This window comes from Emydura macquarii, unplaced genomic scaffold (genome assembly GCF_026122565.2).
Source record: "Emydura macquarii macquarii isolate MOO-44397 ecotype Brisbane River unplaced genomic scaffold, CSIRO-AGI_Emac_v2 contig_2994, whole genome shotgun sequence".
In the NCBI taxonomy this organism is placed as follows: Eukaryota; Metazoa; Chordata; order Testudines; family Chelidae; genus Emydura; species Emydura macquarii.
In genome coordinates this window covers 3,051,138-3,073,064 of record NW_027133131.1, presented here as the reverse complement: position 1 = coordinate 3,073,064, position 21,927 = coordinate 3,051,138, and the positions used below count along the sequence as shown (strand labels likewise).

General features: G+C 59.7%; 1 protein-coding gene across 2 annotated transcripts; it reads left to right on the top strand.

Annotated features, from left to right (window-relative positions):
• Window positions 1-426: 426 nt before the first annotated feature.
• On the top strand, window positions 427-21,885 carry DCTN2 (dynactin subunit 2). 2 transcript variants are annotated; one of them, XM_067529806.1, is made up of 14 exons: window positions 427-580; window positions 2,342-2,410; window positions 16,377-16,473; window positions 16,720-16,781; window positions 17,256-17,354; window positions 17,795-17,955; window positions 18,337-18,490; window positions 19,365-19,430; window positions 19,603-19,641; window positions 19,811-19,888; window positions 20,657-20,728; window positions 21,114-21,216; window positions 21,406-21,497; window positions 21,577-21,885. In XM_067529806.1, exons 1-14 carry the CDS (start codon window positions 545-547, stop codon window positions 21,661-21,663), a joined length of 1,215 nt encoding a protein of 404 aa, XP_067385907.1. In that variant the 5' UTR covers window positions 427-544; the 3' UTR covers window positions 21,664-21,885. The 2 variants fall into 2 exon arrangements, with proteins under 2 accessions (XP_067385907.1, XP_067385908.1); XM_067529807.1 differs by lacking the exons at window positions 427-580; window positions 2,342-2,410 and adding an exon at window positions 11,773-12,590.
• Window positions 21,886-21,927: the final 42 nt, after the last annotated feature.

Sequence of the window (21,927 nt, the reverse complement as noted above, 5' to 3'; positions counted from 1 at the left end):
CCCCATCACAACCCCCTCTCCAGATCCACCCTTCACTATGGGCCCCACCCCTCACCGCCATCCTCCCCACCCCCACACACCTGCATCCCTAGCCCCACATGCCTCACACAACCCCTCCCCACCCTACACCTGGCCCCACATCCCCCCTCAAGCCCCACATCCCAGCCCCATATTCCCCCTCAAGTCCCACATCCCAGCGCCACGTTCCCCCTCTCCAGCCCCACATCCCAGCCCCACGTTCCCCCCTCCAGCCCCACATCCCAGCCCCATATTCCCCCTCAAGTCCCACATCCCAGCCCCACGTTCCCCCCCTCAAGTCCCACATCCCAGCCCCGCGTTCCCCCTCCAGCCCCACGTCACCCCCCCAGACTACAAACCCCAGGCTGCCCCGCGCGGCCGGGATCTCGTCGGGCCCCGCCCCCTGGCCCTGACGCTCTCGCGAGACTGGCGGCTCCTCCCTGCCTGACTCGGAATCGGACTCGGACCCGGCCCCGACCCGGCGACTCCAGCTCAGGCCCCGCCGCCCCGCCCCGGTCCCGCCGCCATGGCCGAGCCCAAGTACGCGGAGCTGCCCGGCATCGTGAGTGCGGAGCGAGCGGGGGTGGATGGGGGATCGCTGGGGTGTGTGTGCGGCTAGGGGGGCTGGGGTGTGGGTGGGGGGCTGGGTGGATGGGGGTGGTGCTGTGGGGGGCGCCTGTGGGGGTTGGGGTGGATGGGGGGTGGCTGTGGGGGGCTGCGGGGGGTGGGGTGTGTGTGGGGGGGTGCTGGGTGGATGGGGGTGGCTGTGGGGGGCGGGGTGGCTTCTTTCCCCGAAGCTCGCGGTGTCCTTGGGGGCGGGGGATTCCTGGCGGGGGCGGTGCCGGGGGTGTGAAATCCCAGCCCAGACCCCCCCAGGCTGCGGGGCCCCAGTGCTGCTCTGTCTCGCTCTCCAGGGGCCCAGCTCTGGGGATCCTCGTGGCTGGTTCCCCAGATTCCCGAGCTCTAGGGTTTCCCCCACCCCGTTGTGGGAGCTGGTTTCCTCGGCCTCCCTTCCCACCCCGCACAGACACCAGCTCTCCGCCCGGGGCATGGTTCCTGCTCTGGCGTTTTGGAGAGTCCCTGGTACAATGTAAATGGACTCTGAGCTCCGGCAGCGGGTTCCACGGGGTCTCATGGAGGCAGCGTGGCCAAGCGGCTAGAGCACTGGACTGGGACCCAGGAGCCTTGGGCTCTGTTCCTGGCTCTGCTGAGCGTCCTGGGGCAAATCGCTTTCCCCTTCCGTGCCTCAGTTTCCCCACCCATACAATGGGGATAGTGACCCTGCCTTCCTCTGTGGATCTCCAAGCACTGTATGGAGGAGAAGCACTGGAGAAGAGCTAGGGACAGTTGGCTGCAGAAATACGTTGTGCTGAACTGCTGGCGTGGCTGAGGCTGGTGATGTTGTCATGAGTGGAGAAAATCGGATGCTATTGCTAGGATGTGTTTGTCATGCAAATCGGCATGTTCTCATTGCAGGATTACCTGCCTTATAAGGAGTGCAGGGGATCTGTCTGTCCTTTGGGTTAGTCCAAGTGCACAGATCCAAGACTGGCCGTGCCATGCACCGGCTGGCACAGTTGAGGCCTGTACCCCAAAACATTAGGAACTGTTCCCCTTGTGAAGGAAGCGACGTACTTCCTGGCTGTTCAGTACCCCCACAATGCAATTTTCAAGATGCATGGGTCCTACCCGTGCCCATCACAACATGTGGGGTACCTCATCCCTGCACCAAATGCCCCTATAGCAATGACGTGGGTGAAACGAGACGATCGCTATGCTTTCAAATGAACTGACCCAGAAACACAATGAAAGACCCACCATGTCACCGGGGGGGAGGACGACACTGGCACAAAGTGATCACTCCGTAGCTGACCTCTCAGTCCTCGTCCTCGAAGGAAACCTGCACAACACCTACAAGCAACGAGTCTAAGAGCTTAAATTCATAACTTTGCTAGACACTAAAACTCATGGACTTAATAGAGACACTGGATTAATGGCTGATTACAGCAGCAATCTATAACCACTAAACCGCCCCCCTTTCTTTTCTTTCTTTCCTTCTTTCTGTTCCATCTTGTGTTTAGCTGTGACACCCTGAGTACATTTCTCAGCCCTGAAGAAGAGCTCTGGGTAGCTCGAAAGCTTTTCTCTCTCACCAACAGAAGTTGGACCAATAAAAGACATTACCTCACCCACCTTGTCTCTCTAATACACTTCCTGGAAGTAGACGTGTTCTCTGTGCATGGCAGGGCTCGCCCTGGGCGCTGTTATTTGCGATAGAGACAGCAGTAGAGCTGTCCTCACTGTAACGCATTTGTGCTTCTAGGCCCGGAACGAGCCAGATGTTTACGAGACGAGCGATCTCCCAGAAGATGACCAGGCCGAGTTTGATGCGGTAAGGTCGCGTGGAATGCCGTAGCGTTATGGTTAGAAGGCAGTGATAAGTGGGTGTGCCAATCCCAAACCATTTCCAAAGCTGCTCTTGCCCAGATGACTCACGTAACCGTACCATGTTGTGCCCAAACTCCAGCAGGTCTGGGTGGCAGGGCGGGAATATGGGAGCAGAAAGCTTCATAAAACAGCTACTGTTTTCAGAATAGTTCCTAGCACGGAAGGTGCAACAGTCCTTTTCTAGAAATCCGGATTTCCAGCCAGGCACGTGCCTAGGGGTGCCCACGTTCTAGGGGTGCCTAAACAGTGGCGGATTACTGCACGGGGCCCATGCTCGGGAGCCCTGGTCAATTTGGGGTCCTGCACGAGCGCCAGAACTCTGGCCCTCCCTCTGCTCCTCCTCTTCCCCCTGAGGCCTCGCCCCCTTGCTGGACCAGACACTGAAGCCCAGGGGTGCGCACATGCCCCCTACCTGGAGCTGGACGAACTGGTCACCCCAGCCCCTCTCCCCCATTCCCACCCCCCAAGCGTGGAAAATACGAAGGTCAGCTGTAGGCGGGGGGGGGGGAGAGGGGGGGTGCTGTGCCTAGGGGCACGTAAGCTGTAAATCCGGCCCTGTGTTAAATCCTGTTCCTGTCCTTTCCCCTCGTAGCATCATCCCAAAGGAGAGCTTGGGGAAGGAAATCTCTGAAGAGGCCCTGTGTTTTTCTTCATAACTTTCTTCCAAACTGGAATTGGGTCTAGTGGAAACTGGAGCTATTACCTTGCTTTAAGTACAGTTGAGCTGGCTAGTCAGAAAGGGAGCGTGCTGCCTTTGATGTGAGGTGTTCAGCACGTTCGTGGGGTTGGGAGTGGAGGGGTTAAAAATCAGATGAAATCTTGGCCTCTTATTTTCAAACTACAAATATATATTTGGGGCGTCTGGGAACTTTGTTCTGTTAAAGATGACCTTGGGCATTCCTTGCCTGGCATAATACCAAAGAGAAATCGCTTTTCTTTGTAGCTAGCAAAGCAAATTCTGTTCCAGAACAATGAGCACTCAGACTGGCTGCCCTACGGGTTTGGGCAAAAAACCAAACCAAAACACCACTGTTGCTAACATTCCTGGTAGCAGTGAGGAAGCCTTGATGTAGGCCAGGCTTCTGTGACAGCTGGCACTTTCCACACCTTCTCGTCTAAGTGCACAGAGCCCGGGCTAAGCCACGTGGTATTACCAGCGGAGGCAGGCTGCTTCCTCTAACGGAAAACGTTTGCCCTAGTGTAGACGAGGCTTTGAGCACTAGAAATGACACTGGCAGAGCCCTGCATTTACGCTGTTCACTACGATTAAAATGAGTTGCTTTCTCTGGCTGGTCTGAGAGCGGCTCAGCCGCTGCCGACCCTTGTTCAGGGTTGACTAACGCAGCCATCTCTGCCCCTCCTGCATCACGCTGCCCGATCCACTGTAAAAGCAAACTGTCCAACATCACGTTGCTGGGGAGAGCACAGGGTCTGTGCGAGCAGTGCTTGGGCGGGTAATCGCACAAGGTACACGAGCCTCATGAAGTCTTGCTTTATAAACGTGCATTTGAGGGCGGGGGAAGGAGCTGAAGCAAACGTTACCTGGGAAATGCAGGCTGCAGGCATTGATGGAACAGTTCAGGCTCAGTTTTTAGTCCTGTGAGATGTAAAATATCTCAGAATAGCGGCGGGAAGGGGAGACATTCCAGTTAGGTTGTTCATCAAGTGGACGTTCGGTGCTGCGGGTTGCTGGCTGAGCTCCACTTTGAAGCTAAACTCCCTCCGTGCCAGCTGCCTGCGTAAGGTGCAGGGCATTGCTCCAGCTGTGTGCTGAAGGTGAGGAAAGGCCGTGACAGAGGAGCGTTGTGAGCAAGGCCTGAGTGATGGCTTTGCCTTTGTCATCTTCCCTGCACTGAAAAGGCCTCAGATCAACCCTCATGGACCAAGGCGTGGAGCAGATCCACCCTGATGGAACTGTGAGGCTGGGGGCAGGTCACTGGCCCTTTCCGTGCCTCGGTTTCCTCAGTTGTGAAATGGAAATGATGCTTTCCCATCCCCTGGGATAACGCTCACAAAACGCATCGCAATCCTCCGGCGATAGGGGCCCTCCAAAGTGTGCTTGTTAGCTTGAAAGGGAAGGGGGTGAATTTCCATTGCTGAGCAAAGGCTGATCTCAGGATGGGTAGCGTGATGTGTCACCAGCTGGGAGCTCAGTGTTTTTATTGCCCTACCCTACTTTCTAAGTCCTTTTCCTCCAAAGTCTTAAGGCTCTGGGTGGGAGGCCTTTAGGAGGGCACAGTTTAGTCAAGGACTACCTACCACGGCATGGGCTAAGGGTCTGGGCATCTTGGAGCGGCACCGAGCTGTGACGTGCTGGCTCCGGTGCGTAGAGCAAGCCGGAGAAGAGTTGTGGTCTCCGGTGTTCGGACTCTTGCTGGCATTTCAGTGTCAAGTGGCGGCTTTAGGTGACTAGATGAGGAGCTGGGAGAAAATCGCCTGTTTGGATCGGAAAAAAGCTTAAAAGCAGCAACCAAAGTTTGTGTCACTTCTGCAACGGAGCTGAAAAGTAGGTCAGCACTCGGGGGAGCCGTGGGCCTTTCTGCTGCCATCAGCGTCAAGGGTTTGGCTGCTAAGTAACTTTCACGGGAGCGGACAGACATGGGGCAGGAACCAGGCTACCCCGAGCGGTCTGTAGCTCCCTGAGGCCGAGCCTGGCTTACAGATTCGTGGTAGGGGAGGGAGAACTAAGGCGTGTTCGCATCTTAGCAGGTGTGGGCACATGCACCTTCCATCAGCCTCGTGCATAATGAGCTGCTTCCGTCATCCAGTCAGAGCTTTAGCGTTGCATCATTTTCCTCCCGAGGCCAATCCCGCTTCCACTTTCTCCAGCTTGCTCTTGAATCTCTGCAATGAAGGGGCCTCGCTGCTCCAGCTTTGCATTAAGGCTTTCCCCTTCCTTAGCTTCCCGGCTGCCCTGCCGTCGTCTCAGACTGTGAATCATTCCCCTTCCCTCGTGTACACGGAGAGCAAGTGCTGCGGGAGCCCACGGCCGAGCCCCTCAATCGCAGACAGCACCGCTCTCTGTTACTCCGTTGCGCTGCACGAGGAGGTGCCCGGGGGTCCGAGGGCAGCATCGCGTGCCAGGTGACGCGGCAGTCAGACGGGTGAATGGGGACGTGGTACAGCAAGGGGAGAGACAACCCCGACTGGATGTGGCTGCCTGCCCTTGGCGAGAGGGTTTGAGTCACTCAGGCTTTCTCTGGGCCCCGTGTTCTGCAGTGAGTCTCCAGATGGAGACGCCACGGCAGGGTGGCTGGGCGCTGGCTTCTGGAAGGGCGTGGCTTGGCACACTCAGTTATTATTGGCCTTTCTCCGTGGTGCACGTCGCTGTGTTAAGCAGTGTGGTGTGTGTGTGTGTGTGTTTGTGCGTGAAGCTCTGTATTGCTGCTAGCATGTTAGCTGTTTGAGTTGAAGCATTCAGGAGATCAGGGTAAATGACGGTGTTAACCACTGCATGGAGGGTAAACTCCCGCTGCTTCTGGTCAGAAACCAGGCGAGTGAAATGTCGAGCAGGCTCTGCCACTCCTCTGTACGTATTCCCTGCCATGAGAGGCGCTGGCAGGCAATTCCCCTGCAATCGATGGCTGTCCAGCCGCCCCGGGACCTGTTACACGCTCCTGTCCAAGAGCAGGATTTCACCTAAACAAACAGCCCGCTTCCCCCAGGTTCCCTTGGCCATGCTGTGCGCTGAGCTGGTGCCGAAGGGCGCGGTTGGGATGCTGGCCCATGTGTGACGGCTGCCTCACCTGTTCCAAGCCAGGCGTGTGCCAATGGTTTCAAAGAGCTCAACATAGCGCTTAAATGTACTCTGAAGTGGGAGCTTCCCGAGCCCTGGTAACAAAGCAAAAGCTCAGCAGCTTTGTGGCGGTTCGTGCCCCATGCTGTGTCCCTGCCTTGCAGTCAAGGCCTTAAAAGCTAGGACTGAGACCTAGGCGCACACCCCACTGGGTGTCCCCGTCTCTCTAATGGCCTTCTGCCTATAACCAATTTACCTCTCTACTAACAACGTCTCCCACACCCTGCCCTAAGAAGGGCCTAAATCCGAACCTGTGCCCAGCCCCGCGTCTCTTCCCAAGCAGCGGGAGATGCTAGTCTGCCCTGGGAGCTGAGTCACTCTCAAATAACACGAATAATCTGACTCTTCGGCACCCCCCTCACTGTAGAGTGGAAACCTGGCTTGTAAAATGACACCTCTGTATTAGAACAACATGAGATCAGACCTGGCTACCCAACCCCAGGTCTGGTGGGTCTTATTTTCCCTGAAGAGGACACCGTCAGTCTTAATAGGACCATTTTTTATATTCGTTTCACTGTATCTTTTAATTGGCTTATGGAATTCATTTTCCTGGCAGTGTAATCTGATTCAGCCTCCATGTGTTACCGCTGCTGCAGTGGAGAGTTGCGGGGATAATTAGGTTTTTAATTATTAAGTCTAATTTACTTTTCTCAAAGATGATCCTTCCCAGAAAAACCTGGAAAGGTTTGATGCTTTGCAGTGGGAATGGAATAATCCTGTTAAGGTTGCCATGTTGCTGGCTAGCCACTGCTTAACTGCTGTCTAGATTTTGAAGTGTGGGACCCCCTTGCACTGGTGCTCTGCGTTCCAGGGTATTCCTGGCTGCAGAAGTTAGGTCCCCAGCCCCCCTAACCATCTTTAGTGGTGATCAGAGCCCCGGGCAAGGCATGATTGAGGCTGCAGCCTTCGGGCCGCTTTTGTATTTCGGAGCAGCTGCCCGGGATTCTGCTCTCCAGCCCGGTGCTCAAACCAATAGTAAAACTGCGTGGCGGTTTTACAGAACAGGCGCCTTGTCTGTGTTCTTCCGTTTCCCCATATTGCCCACTGTGCCAAAAGATCATCCCAGGACGGTTCTCGCTACCTCTGGGCCTGAAAAACTGCAATGTACTTTCTAAGAGGAGCAAGATCTAGATCTTGGCTCAGTGAAACTGTATTTCTGCCATCCCTGTAAAGCAATGTCAGCCAGAAGTTCTAGATGATGTTCCAAACCTGGGAGCCTCAGCAGCACGTGCGGATGCAAGACACCTCTTTAACCACGTTAATCCGGGGGTTACTGACGGGATTAACTTGGAAGTGTCTAACACGCTCCGGCAGCGCCCTGTGGGCGTGTACCGCTGGTTTATCATCGTTATTCTTCTCTGCTAGACGGGTTTAAAAGAGAGACTAGATTAAAAATAAATTCAGTGTTCAGCTTACTTTAAAATGAATTTCCCAAGGTTAAACTGCCACCTCCGGTGTCTGACTTGGTGTCTTTTCTCCCCTACCAGCAACAAAATAATGCAAACAGCAGCTTCCGCCCCCCATGTAAATTGGTAGCATCTGCTGTGAGCGCTGTATGCCCAGAATGGCATCTTTGCCTTGCTTCCGAGAAACCAGCAGCAGCCTTGCTCCTCTGGGCGGGCTGTGTTTCTGCAGCTGGCGTCTGTGGATGGCAACATGAATTAATTATGCGGAAGAATTTCCAGTTGTTCCCTAGCTAGTGCACTTCGGGTATTGCAGTTAGACTGCAGATGGTACAGGGGACCTCTAGTGGTGTGGATCTGCTCTCTCCCTGCAGCTCCTCAGCCAACCCCTCCCGTTTTGGGATGCCCTCTAATACTGCTTGATTGTGTTTATTGTGACTGTTGCGCAGTTTGAACTTACCTGAGTTTTCCTAATGCTCTTCCCCCACTGCCTTTTCACTACCTTGCCTGGATTCTAGTTTGCACAAGTAAGACCATTACAACGCTTCTCTTTTGCATGCTTTGGAATTTGATTTTGCATGTGGATAAATCTGCACCGTGCTTTGATGTAAATGTACCTAAAGGTTTAAAATCCCAGTAATTAAGCCTCCCTCCCCAGCTTGTCTGACGCACCGCGGGGCCTGAATGCTTTATGATTTCAAGGTGATTGTTTGATCAATCAAGGTCTGGGTTTGAAATTTGGGTGTGACCCAGGGCGGCGTTATCTTTTCCCGCACTAAGGCCTGTAGCGTGGAGCAGAGAAAAAGGAGGACTTGGATGTCCTCCTCAAGCAGAGGAAGGTTTGGTTAGCAGGGATTCCTTGCCGAGAGTGGGAGGAACAAAAGAGGAGCCTAAATCTGGGCTAGTGCCCCCCCCCAGGGTGCCCTTCTGAACGCTCCGCTGGCAGCTGGGCAGACGCCTGAGAGTAACTGGCTTGAAATGGCGCAAACTCACTGTCCTGCTCCAATACAAGGGGGGGGCCTGCAGGTCCCAGAATGCAATGCAGCGTTTCAAGGAGGGCCCCCAGCCAAAACTCTAGCCCAGGTCCTCCTCCACCTCCTGCCGTGCGTGGTTCTACAGCCTCCCCTTCTCTGACCCCTGCATTCTCCCCGAACGCTTCCCCTCCCGTCCATCCAAAATGACCATCTTCCTTGCCTGGCGATCAGGCCACGTGCCATCCCTCCCTGAGTCCCCGCTGCTCCCCCTTCTCCACTGCATCAACTTCAAGCTTCTCGTCGTTTCAGCGCCCTGGATTTGTCTCCCCGCCCTGCTTTATCCAGTCTAGTCTTTTACTGCTTCCCTCCTGAGCCACCCCGAGAAAGTGCTCTCTCCTCACTGAAATCCCTCTGCTGGCATGCTGCCTCCGTGTGCGAGCTGTCACCGCGGAGCCCCTTCATCCGATGGCTCTTGTCCCCGGCCGTGTGCGAGCTGTCACCGCGGAGCCCTGTCATCCCAGGGCACCTGTCTCCGGCCTTCCTCACCACGCTCCCTCAGGACATCGCGCTGCCCTTGCTCACACCACTATCTGTATCAGGAGGCAGCCAGGCGTTGTTACGAAGAGTGTGTGGGTCAAACTGTAGCACTGCATGCTGGGACGGGGCAGGCTGTTTTACAGATGAAGGCGAATGCTGCTGTCCGGCCAACACGGTGATAGAGAACAACCTAGAAACCCACCTGCTGGAGACAAAAATCAGACTGAGGCCTGCTTACCAGTTAGGGTCCTAGGCCGAGGCGCCCAGGGGAGCAGCTGGGAGAGGACACAGCGTAGGGTCTTTTCACAAAAATGAACCTGCCCCTCAGTTTGTAATCCCGGAGAGTTGGGCTGATGGTGTCTGTGGCAGCCCCACCCCTTTGGGGGCAGCACTTGCTGAACAAAACCAGCCACGCTGCGTTGATTTCCCACGTGAGGTCACCTTCGTGGCCTGTGTTAAAATCAGAACGATCAGTAATTAAGGCGGTTGAGTGAAATCCAGCTGATGGCTTAGTGTCATTTCTAGCCTGTGAAATGAGCTGCGCTAGGTGCCATGTCTGCTGAAAATATAACTACTGGACCCCCAAATCTATGGGGGGATCGTGGGTGTGATTCCGAGGCAGTACGGGGGCCCGCTTTCACAGGCTGCGCTGTCCAATCAGTCGATTGTGGTGTCGTTTTTATGGCAGTTGTCTCTCACGGTGAGTAAGCTGCAGGCCGGGTGGCCAGTGCTGGAGGAATGCTCTGGAGGGGAAAAGCCCATTGTATACATTTAACCAGGCTTCACTTGACTTTTCACTGGTTTTCATCGTAGCTCCAGGAGCCAGCTCACCCCGGGGCAGGAGAAATGCTGCCTCTAATCCCTTCGTCCCCAGAGAAACGACTCACTCTCCTCCGCTTTGTTTTGCACTGTTTGGGTTTTTCATTTGTGACGGTTTCCTCTCTGCCCCCTTCCCTTTCCTGGCAGCAAACTCTGCTTCTCCTTACGGCCTTTCCTGCCCCGCCACACCCTCAGGAGCTGGCTGGGTGGCTGCCTGGCCTTTGTTTTGGAGGTGACGGGGACTTCTCTGCATGTCATCTCCACTGGGGACAATCCCTTGTGGTGTCACGGGAGCCCGTGTTGCTCGCTGATCTCCGGCAGAAGGTGCTGCAGCATTAGGCAGACTGCAGGGTGCCACAGAGCCGGGGCAGCGTCCGTAATTGGCAGGCTGCACGTCCTTCCCAAATATCTGCATGCATAGGATGTAAAGGGGTGTGGATGCGTGTGCAGATCTACATAAGTGCAGGGCACGGCCCCAGAGACTCACCAGCGAGATGTCTCTTCTCGTGGGTGGCATGCATATGTGTTGTTGTTCAAATGGGTGTTTACAGCTAAAGCCCCCCACACCCCCTGAAAACCTCCGGAGGGTAACCACGGATTCTGGGGGACAGTCTGCTCTGCTGGCTAGAACAGCTGGGGCTTTCCTGAGTCCTTTCACCTTCTCCCCGGGAATGCTGCCGTCCACCTGGACGTGAGGGCCCCTTTGAGTGCGCAGCGTCACCGCAGGCTGGGCAGATGCCATGGCAAGCTAGTGCCCCTGGGGCTGGGTCCCGAAGCGGCTCCTGAGGTTGCTGTGTCTGCTGCAGGGGTCGGCAGCTCCACTCGCTGAGCCACTGGGGACTTTTTCTGTAGCCTCTGGCTAAAATCCCAGAGGCAGAGCCCGTAAGGCCTGGATGTTGGAGGTCCGTGGCTGAGTGCTGTGGGGCCCCTGGCCCCGCGTCTCAGGGGTTTCATCTTCAGCAGATTCCAGGCCGTGGCTCTCTCCAGTTACCTCATTCTGTGTTTCCAGGCTGTGCTCACAAGCTCAGGGACACTGCTAGGGTCGTGCTGGTGCCCAGCCGAGTGAGAAGCTTCTGAAAGTCCAACCCCTCCGGGCTGGCCTTGTCCCCTTTTCTGTAGAGCTGCCCTGGTGAGCAATCAGTCCGTGTCCTTGCCAGGCAGTGGGCACCAGAGATGCGTGATGGGTTGTTTGGCTGGGGCATGGCAGAGTTGCCCGCCCCCCCCCGCTACAAAAGACAGATGCTGAGGGTGCTGGAAAGAGACCCCTGGCATGAAATCCCTCCCAGCTACCCAGGGGGAAGCAGTCCCTCTTGGCAGCTTGGGTTTGAGGCGATTCTGGGTCCCTTCTCATGCCATGCTCCAATTCCCATGGCTTGTGGAGTACGCGGGTACCGCCACGGCGCTCTCAGGTGAGGCCTGGCTTCCTTGCCCATCCACGCGCAAGCCAGCTGGCGGAACTAGTAGCCAGAAGGGATCTCTTCAGGGGTCAGGAAAACGCACCCCCCTTTGGCCGTGTCCTGCTGGGCTGGCTGAACCGCCATCGGGAAAGCAGCAGCAGTTGCTTCAAGCCCTTGGCTGCGGTGTGGAGCGGAGCCCTCTGATGAAGAAGCTGCAGAGATGCTGCGCCCCGCGCTCCAGCACCGAGTGGCTCCCTGCCTCGCTTTCCTGCGAGGGGAGAGTGTTCTCCACAGCGCAGCTTTAGAAGTGGCCTCCTGGAGATGATGGGTGTAGCCAGGCTCAGCCGTTCACTGCTGCCGGAGCACCTGTCTGCCCAATTCCCTTTAACCCGAACGTTTCAGCCCAGATGCTGCTGTGAAAAGTGCATCTCTGCCGTGTTCCTGCAGCCGGGCTGCCTAGCCCAGGCGTTTGCCTGCAGTGTTGGCTCCTCCACCGTGATACTTCCAGCCACAACTGATATTTGGCCGTTATTCCCTGACTTGGGGGGGAGGGCAGAGAGCTGACTCCGTGCAGGACGTCAGACCTCCTCCGACACAAGGTTTCCACAGCTCACCCGTAAACACTCGGTCCCTCTTCCTGTTGCGCTGGTACCATTGGGCACCATCTGAAATTGCAGCTCAACGCCTTTCCGCAGCAGGATTTTAGCCCCCCTGCCCCTGCACGCACGTTGCACCCTCCACACGAGACTAGGACGGGTCGAGGTCCAGGAGCCTAAAGAGCAGATCTGTTAGCGGGGGCCCCGTGGTAGGAGACGACAGAGCCCTTTGGTCCGCCCGGGTTAGCTCGCAAATGGTCCTGGTTGCCGTGACTAACACACAGGTGCCTGTGGCTGAATCCTGCTGCTCCATGTTTGTCATCTCAGAAGCTTAGCGTAACCTTTCCCTGCCACCTAACCTTCTGTGGGAAGCGTCTCTGGGGCTAGAAAACTCCCGCTTTGTGCCCCCCCCACTTCTAGACACTTGCCAGAGCTTCCAGAGAACTGCAAGGAGGGGGTTTTCGTGCGTGTTGCCTGTTTAAACTGTTGTGTAGTGCATGAGACAACCTTCTAATACAATTTTTGTCTTTTTCTCTCCCCCCCTTTCCCGCCCTCCTAACTTTTCTTTGACTTTCTCATCTCTGGGAAAACGCAAGGAGCTGGTAAGGAGCCTGACCTCTCGTCTGCTTTAACATTTTACTGAGAGAGCCGCTGCTGTAACCTTTTGTCTTTACCGACCCTCTGTAAAAGAGGCTTCCCTCCGTCACCAGCGCAAAACTTCAGGGCTGGGCCCCCCGTGCTTGCTGAGAGGAGAGAAGGTGTCACGTAGCCGGTGTTTTCTGATCTCCTCTAACCACCGGCCGATCTTCCCCAGTGCTAGACCAGCGGCTCCCGAACACCAGTAGTTCGGGTTCTACCTTTACAAAACCGCTGCAAAGTAAACGGACGGGCCGCCCGGCTCCCGAGCCGCCCGCCTTCCACATATTGCAGTTTGGGAGCCCCTGTCCTAGACCGCACAAAAGCTCTGGTTCGTCATTCGGTGATAGCCAGCGGCTGAACTCGGGGGCTGTTTTACCAGCAGAAACTTGAGCAAAATAACCCCAACCACCTCCTCTTCCAGGCCCCAGCTCAGTGAAGTAGTTAAGGTGTGCTTCACTCTACGCACACACACAAGTGCTTTGCTCAGCTGGGGCCTGAAACACGCTGGGATTTGGATTCTGGCCCGCCTAGCTAGAGTGAAATGCCCCTAGCCAGACAACCGAGACTTTTCTTCTGAAGATTTTTCAGGAGCGATTTAGCGATTTTTTTTATTTTTTTTTGGATGCCCAATTGGAGGCACTTTAAAGGGGTGTGATTTTCAGAAAGTGCTGGGCCCCACCCCTCTGAAAATCAAGCCCCTGGCAGGTGTCTCATGCCAGACACGCACAGATGGAGGCAGCTGACAGCAGCCGGCCGTCTGAGGATCTTGGCCTCACGGCATGTGTAGAGCTTCAGGAACCCCGGGCTGACCTATGAGCCCACGAAACCCCTAAGCATGATGGGGATAACTTAAATGAGGATGATTTATCCCAGCCTGGAGGGGTGGCAGCTCAGCCGGCAATCACGTGGCCCCTTTTCCAAAAGCGCTGCCGCCGTTAACTGCAGGTCGGCGTGCTCTGAGCGTAGCGATTTCCTGCCTTCATTTTTTAACACCGTTTAAAATGCAGCGAAGCAGGTTCTGAATACCTGGTTCCCAGACGGCCGCTGGTTTCGCTGCAGAAAGCAGCATGCAGCTAGCTGCTAATGTCGGTTTAATTTTAACGGCTGCTTGATGCAGATCCAGTCCAGTGGGGGAATCCAGGGTCCCAGACTGAAAACTGTAGCTGCTTCTTGGCTCCCCAGTTGTGGACCGGGCCCCTGCTGTGCCAGGCGCTGCACACGCATAGAACAGAGAGCTGGCCCCTGCCCCAAAGATCTTCATGTTGAAGACACTCTGGGCTCAGTAGCAGCTTTTCAAATATTAATAACTCGGCTCTTTACAAGGTTGCAAGCATTAAAGCCTTCAGCCCCCGCTGTGTGACCCAGTGCAAGCCAGCGTCTCAAATGGGAGCGCGCCCGCCTCGCTTGAAAACCACCTGGCATTTCTTGGGAATGTCAAGATCCAGCCTAGAGAGGTTTGCCGTGGCTGAGTTACAAACCATAGCCGGCCTGGCAGATTGGGACCTGCAACACTCCCGTCAGAGCGGGAGGGACAGTTCCATGGGGCCAGGCGGGGGTTTGAACCCACTTTGGCAGGGGAGGTCCAGCTGCCCCATTCGACCCTTCATTTAAATGACGGTTGAAACACAAGAGGAGTGCAGGGCGGGGCTGGACTGTCACTTAGCCGCCCTGGCAGGCTCCCGGGACACAGGCATAGCTCCCCGGGAGAGAAATAAAGACAAAAGGTTTCTCTAGCTGTGATGAACCTGCCTTTGGTTTTCTCCTAGCACTAACCCAGGGTGGGGGGCGCGGTTCTGCCTGGCACTAATGCCGGTCCTGCGCGGGGGAGGCTTCGCTTTGGACCCGACGCGCTGAAGCAGCCTGTCGTCGAATTTATCCTTCGAGTGCTGAGCAGATCCCCATCGAGAGCCCCCAGCTCGGGCCACCTTCCTCCACCACCAGGCGGGAGGTCGGGTTAGATGCTGGGGAGGCGCAGAAAGGAGACGTTCCTGTGGCCGCGTCTAGTGTCGGCCCCGCTGTATTGAAGGTGAGGGCGGCCGACTCCTAAATGCCGGAGAGCTCGGTGCCCAGGGACCGTCTCTCTCCGCTGGCCAGGTCAGCCGGTCTGGTCACGAGAGAGGGGCTCGTTCCCAGCGCGAAACTCGCTCTCCTCACCCCAGCATCGGCCCCCGGTGGCCGAGGGCTGGTGGCCGTGAGTCCTGCCTGGCTTGGCGTGGGGTTCTCCTGAGCCTGCGGCCTGGCTCGTCTCCCTCCTTTTCATGACTGCCGACGGATCAGGCCACCTGAATGAGTCCCCATGTTGCCCCGAAGGAGCCTGTACAGGCCCGGGCCAGCAGCTGGGGTCTGAACCCCAACGCCCAGCTCGCAGGGGCAGGAGGGCACCGCTGACCCCCCTCCCCCTGCAAGCTGGTGCCCGGGGCAGAACTAACACGAGGCTTTAAGATAGTGAGTAGTAAAGGGAGAAAATGGGAGAGGGTTCCTAAACCCCTTGGGAAAGTAACATTTGCAGCCCAGGCTGCTAGGAGAGCTGTCCGCTCCGGGAGGCGTAGCCACGAAGACGGGGAGTCTGCGAGCTGGGATCTGCGGCTGCCTGACCCCACCCTTCAAACCGGGTCTGGTCCTGCGGCCGCAGATCACCAAGCCGGGCCCATTACCCTGAGTGCTGGCCGCCTGCCACAGCGCCGACGATGTGACGGGACGCCGATTGTTCACTTGAGTGGAAGGAGAAATCTGCAGGGAGCGCGAGAGCGAGACGGGCTGGGGAGAGCGACCCCTCTGCGGCTGCTGACTGTAGCGGTGCCGCCGGGTGCAGGCCCGAGTGCTGGTCGCATCGGGGACGCCAGCACGAGAGGCTCCTAGAACTCTCGGGGCGCGGTGGCTGCATCTCGTAGGGAACGGCTCGGGCGGCCTTTGATCCGGAGAGCCGGTCACGACGCCGATGCGAGGCCCCATTCATTCCCGGCCCCTTCCGCCGCTTGGACGGGCCGCAGGGCGTCAGCTGCTGCATTGACCGTCGGCGCGTCTCCTGGTCGTTGCACCGCAGTGTGCTGGGGGGAAGTGAGGGTTCGCCTGGCAGCCGGGCTAACGCGCTGCTCACAGGCGGCAGACGCGGTCCCTCGGGAGCCCCAGGATCTCACCGCAGCGACTTTGAGTCTCCAGTCGCCCAGAACGTCGAGTCTGCAGAAACGGATTGTCCCTATTGATTTTCATATCTGCATTTACAAAACCGGCTCTGCAGCGTACGCCCTGCAGGGGCCTCTCCTGGGCTCCACACGGCAAGGTGCGATGGGACTGGCTGGCGCTAACGAGCCCCAAGGAGCGTTTTAATGTACTGTAGCCATCCCCTCCCCCCACTAGGTGACACCCCTTCATCCGCAGGGACTTTGGAGTCGCCCCAGAACGCTTGGGACAGAGACAGCCTGGGCTGAAGGCTTTGACGCTGTATCCTTGAGTAACCCCGGCTGGTTTGCATGCCCACTGGTATTTCAAGGGAGCCCAGCCGGGGGTGGGTTTCAAAGCTGCCCGTCGCGATTTACGGGACCTGGCCAAGTTATTAACATCTGGACTCTGCTACCGCCCATGTCACCGCCGGCTTCCTGCCCTCGGCCAGCGCGGTGCTAAGGGCCAAGGCTGGGCTCCGTGCGGGGGGTGCTGGGGTTCCCTAGGAAAGGGCTCTCAGCTGGTTGGGGGGGGGGAATTGGGGAGGGGCTGGGTGACCCAAGGTTTCTCACACTGGCCTGTCTGCGCAGGAGGAGCTGACCAGCAGCAGCGTGGAGCACATCATCGTCAACCCCAACGCGGCCTACGACAAGTTCAAGGACAAGAGAGTGGGCACCAAAGGCCTGGGTAAGGCTGGCAGGTGGCGTCCCGCTGAGCGGGCGTGGGCCGGGTGGGTCCGTAACCTCCAGCGCTAGGGACCGGTGGGCAGGGAGGCTCCAGCCAGAGCGCCTGGGGCAGGCCACAGCTGTGGAAATAAACCAAGTCCCTGCTGCGTCCTCAGAGGACATGCGATTGGGGGAGCCTCCATTCCAGAGGCTGGAGCTGCTCCTGGGCCTTGTTTCACCTCCCCTGAGCCCGTCTCTCACTGTTTAGACTTCTCCGATCGGATCAGCAAGACCAAGCGAACTGGCTACGAGTCGGGGGAGTTTGAGCTGGTAAGTGCCTGGCTCGTCCTGGGGCAGCGTGGGGGCGAGGGGCTGGGCACACCTGGGCGTGGCAGAGCTTCAGTCGGTGCATTCATCCTCCTGGGCTTCCCTCAAAGGGCGGCTAAATTGTCACCGGAGGCCAAGCTCTTCCTCTCCGCGTGCGGGTGCCGTTCCCTCTGGCCAGTGCCTGCCCTTCCCAGCTGCCTGCGCGTCCTGCAGCTGAAATCCGGGGCCTTCAGGCCCGGAGCGGCTGTGATGGGCTAATGATCCTCAGCAGCTCTCCCCTGCCAGCCTGCCGCACCCGGCCTGCTTCTCGAGGGAGCCCAGGGAGAAGCGGAGGGGACCCCGTCGGCTCAGAAGTGGTGATGGCTGTGTGTGTACAGATAGCTACACAGATCCCTACTAACGGTTCGGGGGCTGGGGGACCCACTGATAGGGATCGGCACCAGCGGCCGTGCAGCCTGACCTCCTCTGTGTCGTTAGCTAGGGGAAGGCACCGCTGTGAAAGAGACGCCCCAGCAGAAGTACCAGCGGCTGCTCCATGAGATCCACGAGCTGACCACAGAGGTGGAGAAGATAAAGGTACGAGCGTCTCGGGTGACGTGCGCCGCGTCCCGTTGGGTGAGGTGTCCGGGCCGGCGGCTTCCCTCTGGTGCCCCGTCACCCTCTTGTCTGTTGGGAGGCAGTGGTGTCTCGTGAGTAGGAAGCGGGCCTCAGGAAACCTGAGCTCTGTGTCCGGCTCTGCCGCTGGCCTTGGCCAAGTCACACCCTCCGTGCCTCAGTTTCCCCATGTCAAACAGGGAGCGTGAGGCCGAGCTCCTTTGGGAAGCGCTTTGAGGCCTACGGTTGGGATACGATACGCGCCGCTGGGCTGGGAGCAGAGTCGCCGGGGGCTTGTTGCGGAGCAGGCAGCTTTGAACACTCCAAGCCGTTAGCCGGGGGTGGCCGGGTCCCTCGCTGGCGGCCCCGGGACTGGAGAGCCTCACGCTCTGGAGCGTGACGCGGCCACGTCTCCCTTGCAGAGCACCGCCAAGGAGTCGGCGGCAGAGGAGAAGCTGACCCCCGTGGCGCTCGCCAAGCAGGTCGGTGCCCTGAAACAGCAGCTGGTCTCCACGCACCTGGAGAAACTCCTGGGCCCGGACGCAGCCATTAACCTGACTGATCCTGACGGAGCCCTGGCCAAGTGAGCTTGGGGGGGGGCGTGAGGGGGGCTGTGTCTCAGGGCTGCTTCCCCGTCCCTCACTGCCCCCAGCTCGGAAGCGATTGGAGCTGGGACATCCCCACGCCGGGGCTCAACGCCCCCCGAGTCCGCGCCAGAAACTGCTCTGGCAAGACCTGGCCTGACCCACTCTGCGGAGAACCCAAATTGTGCCGTCTGTTCCCCACCTCTGCAGCGCGGGGGTGTCCGGGGCAGCAGGGGGTAGGATTCGACCTGCGGGTTCTCCCATTGGGAGGCGCGGGAGCTGGGATGAGCCCGGCAGGGCAGGGCAGGCACGCGGGGCTGGGGCTCAGAGAATGTCACTTGCACGCCCCGGAAACCAGCAGGGTCTCTTCCGCTTGACAGGCGCTTGCTCATTCAGCTGGAAGCAGCTAAGAGCGCCAGGGGCGCCCCCGGGGGCGGGAAGAGCCCGGCGAAGGCCCCTGCCGCCGCAGGGAACATGGTGACCTACGAGCTGCACTCGAGACCCGAACAAGACAGATTCTCTCAGGCTGCGAAGGTGAGACGGGGGGCAGGGCGTGGGTGCAGGGCAGGGGGCCGGGAACCCCTGGGATCTAACGCTGGCTCTGGCCTGGATGCCTCTCGCTTTAGCTCTTAGGTCACTGAGCTGTTGTGCCTCAGTTTCCCCATCGGCAATGCTTATTTACCCACCGTGTGGGGAAGTGGGGTTTAATATTTGAGAGTCCACAGTACCTTCATCGTGACGCTCTCTGGGGCGGGGCCACCTCTGCTGTTCTGCGCACGGCCTCCACTCTGCACACACGTGCTTGGTTAGTTCTTGCCTGGTCTTTAGGGCAGGAAACTCGCCGGCTCCCTTGCCGGGGGCTGCTGGCGGGCGTATAACGGCGGCAGACTCTGGACCCCGGCAAGCCAGGAAATCCAGAACCCTGACAAACCTCTCAGGCCTGCGGTGTCTCTGAGGCAGGGTCTTGGGGGCAGCTGGGAACTGACAGCCGGGGAGGAGGAAGCAGGCCCCCAGCCGGTGGGGGGAGGCGGGCGGGGGCGTCCCCCCTGTGATGGCTTCTCGCTCCTTAGTGCAGGAAGAGCGAGCGGCAGCCAGCGACTCCGCTGAGCCATCCTGGTGTCTGCAGTGCCAGGCGGGTCCCTAATTTTAACACAGGCTGCCCCGGTGTGTCTTGCGCAGCCGGCCCGGGGCCAGGATCCGTGGGGCTCGGCCAGGACCCGTGGGGCTCGGCCAGGACCTGTGGGGCTCCGCGGGCTGGCATGGGGCTCTGTGTGGCCACCTGGCTGCCAGCCTGGGGTTTCTGGGCAGCGGCGGAGCTCTGCAACGATGCGATCCCAGCGCCAGCCTGGCAGGCGGGGGAGCTGGGGCCGGGCAGCAGGGCATGACCTGTCCTATCCCCCCCGGATAGATCGTGGAGCTGGAGAAGCGGCTGAGCGAGCTGGAAGCCACGGTGCACTGCGAGCTGGACAGCCAGGTGAGCAGACCTGCCTGGCGGGGGGCGCGGGCTGGGCCGGCCCGTCCTGCCGCTGCGGAGAGCTGGCAAAGCTGGCTCCAGCTGGCAGGCCAGCCCCTCCACATGCCAACCGTGGGGCTGGGCCGCTCTGAAATCCAGGCTCCTGGACCCACGGCCTTCTCTTTCCCCCTAGAATCCCCTGGTAGCCGGGCTGCAGGGAGCCAGCCTCATGGTAAGCCGGGGAATGCTGCTGGGAACGCAGGGGGTGGCATCAGCTGGCATCTTCCTGGGCGAGGGCCTGCCGCACTGGCAAGGCGCCCCAAAGGGCAGGGCTGGGGGAGCTACGCTGAGGGGGGCAGTTCTGCTCACCGCTGCCTTTCACTTCTTTCTCCCTTGGCCAGGAAACTGTCGAGATCCTGCAGGCCAAAGTCAGCACCTTGGACGTGGCCATGCTGGACCAGGTGGAGGCCAGGCTGCAGGTGAGGGCGGCTCTGCCCCGCCCCGGCTCCCTGCAGGGGTTTTCTGGAGTTCGGGGGCCCTTCAACCGGCGCCAGCCGGAGCCGCCTCTCCCAGCCGGGGGCACGGAAAACCGGAGCGAGGCCAGCGCCGCCCGCCCGGCTTAGACCCGGCTGCCTCTTGGGGCCACACGCACTGCTGGGCCTCGGGAATTCCTGCCTTGGTGCTGCCCTTCTCCCCCCCCCGCTGTACTGGGGGGGTGGGGGGGGGGGAAGCCCCGGCCTGGGGAGAAGCACACCGGGCCCAGCTCACTGCTGCAGGCCAGGTGGTGGGAGGTAAGGCAGCATTCCTGCTGGCCGGGGGGGCCTGCCCGCTGTAGGGCCTTGGCTATCCAGCCAAGTGGAGCCTGGCCCTTCCTCCCGCTGCGGCGCCTTCCAGGGCGATCAGAGCCCCAGAGACGGGCACAGCCTGGGCAAGGTTCCTGCTCCCTGTTGGCGTTCGGGGAGCCTGGCAGCGTGGGGCAGCCCCGTGCCCCGGTGGTGTCTGATCAGCCGGTCGTGCCCCAGCCCGGGGCAGCACGTGGCGTGGGACCCACCTTGCCTGCAGCGAATTGGCACCATCCTGTAAACTCAGCTGGGCCGTGCTGCCCAGAGCTGCCCCGCCCTGCTCGTGGCGACGTTCCCGGGGGCTGCGCTGGCAGGCGGGCAGTGCCCGGAGCACGGGGCTGGCTGGGACGGCGGGGCGGGACACACCCGGCCCCCTGGGATCCTCACTCTCCTTTCTGCCTCCAGAGCGTGTTGGGCAAGGTGAACGAAATCGCCAAGCACAAAGTGGCCGTGGAGGACGCGGACACCCAGAGCAAGGTCAGTCCCGGCGGGTGCCTCCCTTCGCTGGCTCGGGGCCGCCCCCATTGCCCTGGCTGCGGTGACACGGCGCCCCTGGTGATCACCCGGCATGGCTGGCGTCTGCAGCTGCCCAGCGGCATCGGCCCCTCCTTCGGATGCACCTGCAGGGGTGGCACCAGCAACGCGGGGCTGGGGTGGCCCAGGCCCCACTTGTGACAGCAGCTGCCTGGGGTGGGCACCACGTGGGGGGGCCAATCAGCAGGGAGCTGAGGGAGACAAGCTCCTCTCCAGCGCCCACCGCTCCCCCCCACCCCCCCTGGGGTTTCGGGCTGCTCACAAGCTGTGGGGGTGGGGCTCAGCCCCTCCCTTGCGTGACACTAACCCCCCCTCCCGGCACTGCCAGGTGCACCAGCTCTTCGAGACGGTGCAGCGCTGGAGCCCCCTGGCCTCCACCCTCCCGGCCGTGGTCCAGAGACTGGCCTCCGTCAAGCAGCTGCACGAGCAAGGTGAGGGGGGCTCGGGGCGGGGCGGGGGAGTCCCAGGCTCCCCGGGGGGCTGGCAGGACTTCGTGCCGCCCAGGCCCGGTTGCCCGGGGGGAGACCGGCTGTGTGCCCACGGCCAGGGGCGGGTGCACGCTCCTAGCCCAGCCCCAGGGAGGCTCTGACCAGCTGCTCCTTGGCTCCTGTCCCTTTCAGCCATGCAGTTCGGGCAGCTCCTGACGCACCTGGACACCACGCAGCAGATGATCGCCAATGCCCTGAAGGACAACGGGGCGCTGCTGGCACAGGTGGGCCCGGGCGGGGGCGGGGACTGGGCGTCTTATGCCACCCACCCTGGTGCCAGCGCCAGCTGCTTTCTCCCCACAGGTGCAGACGACCATGCAGGAGAACCTGGGGGCTGTGGAGGACAACTTCGCCAGCATCGACGCCCGGGTGAAGCGGCTCTGCCAGTGAGCCTCCCCCACGGCGCCGCCCGCCCCCTGTACATACCCGCTGGGGGGCAGCGCCCGGCCGGCTCCACCCCCTGCTCTCCTGCTGCCCTCGCCCAGCCCAGGCCACGCTGGAGCCAGTCCTGCTCAGGCAGGGCATGGGGGGCAGAGCCCCAGGCCTGTCCCCCAGCCCGGGGGGCCGGGCACCTTGTACAATGATTTACTATTAAACACGTCTCTGCTCTCACGGCTGCGCCCGAGCCCTGCTGCTTCCGGGGGGGGGGGGGGG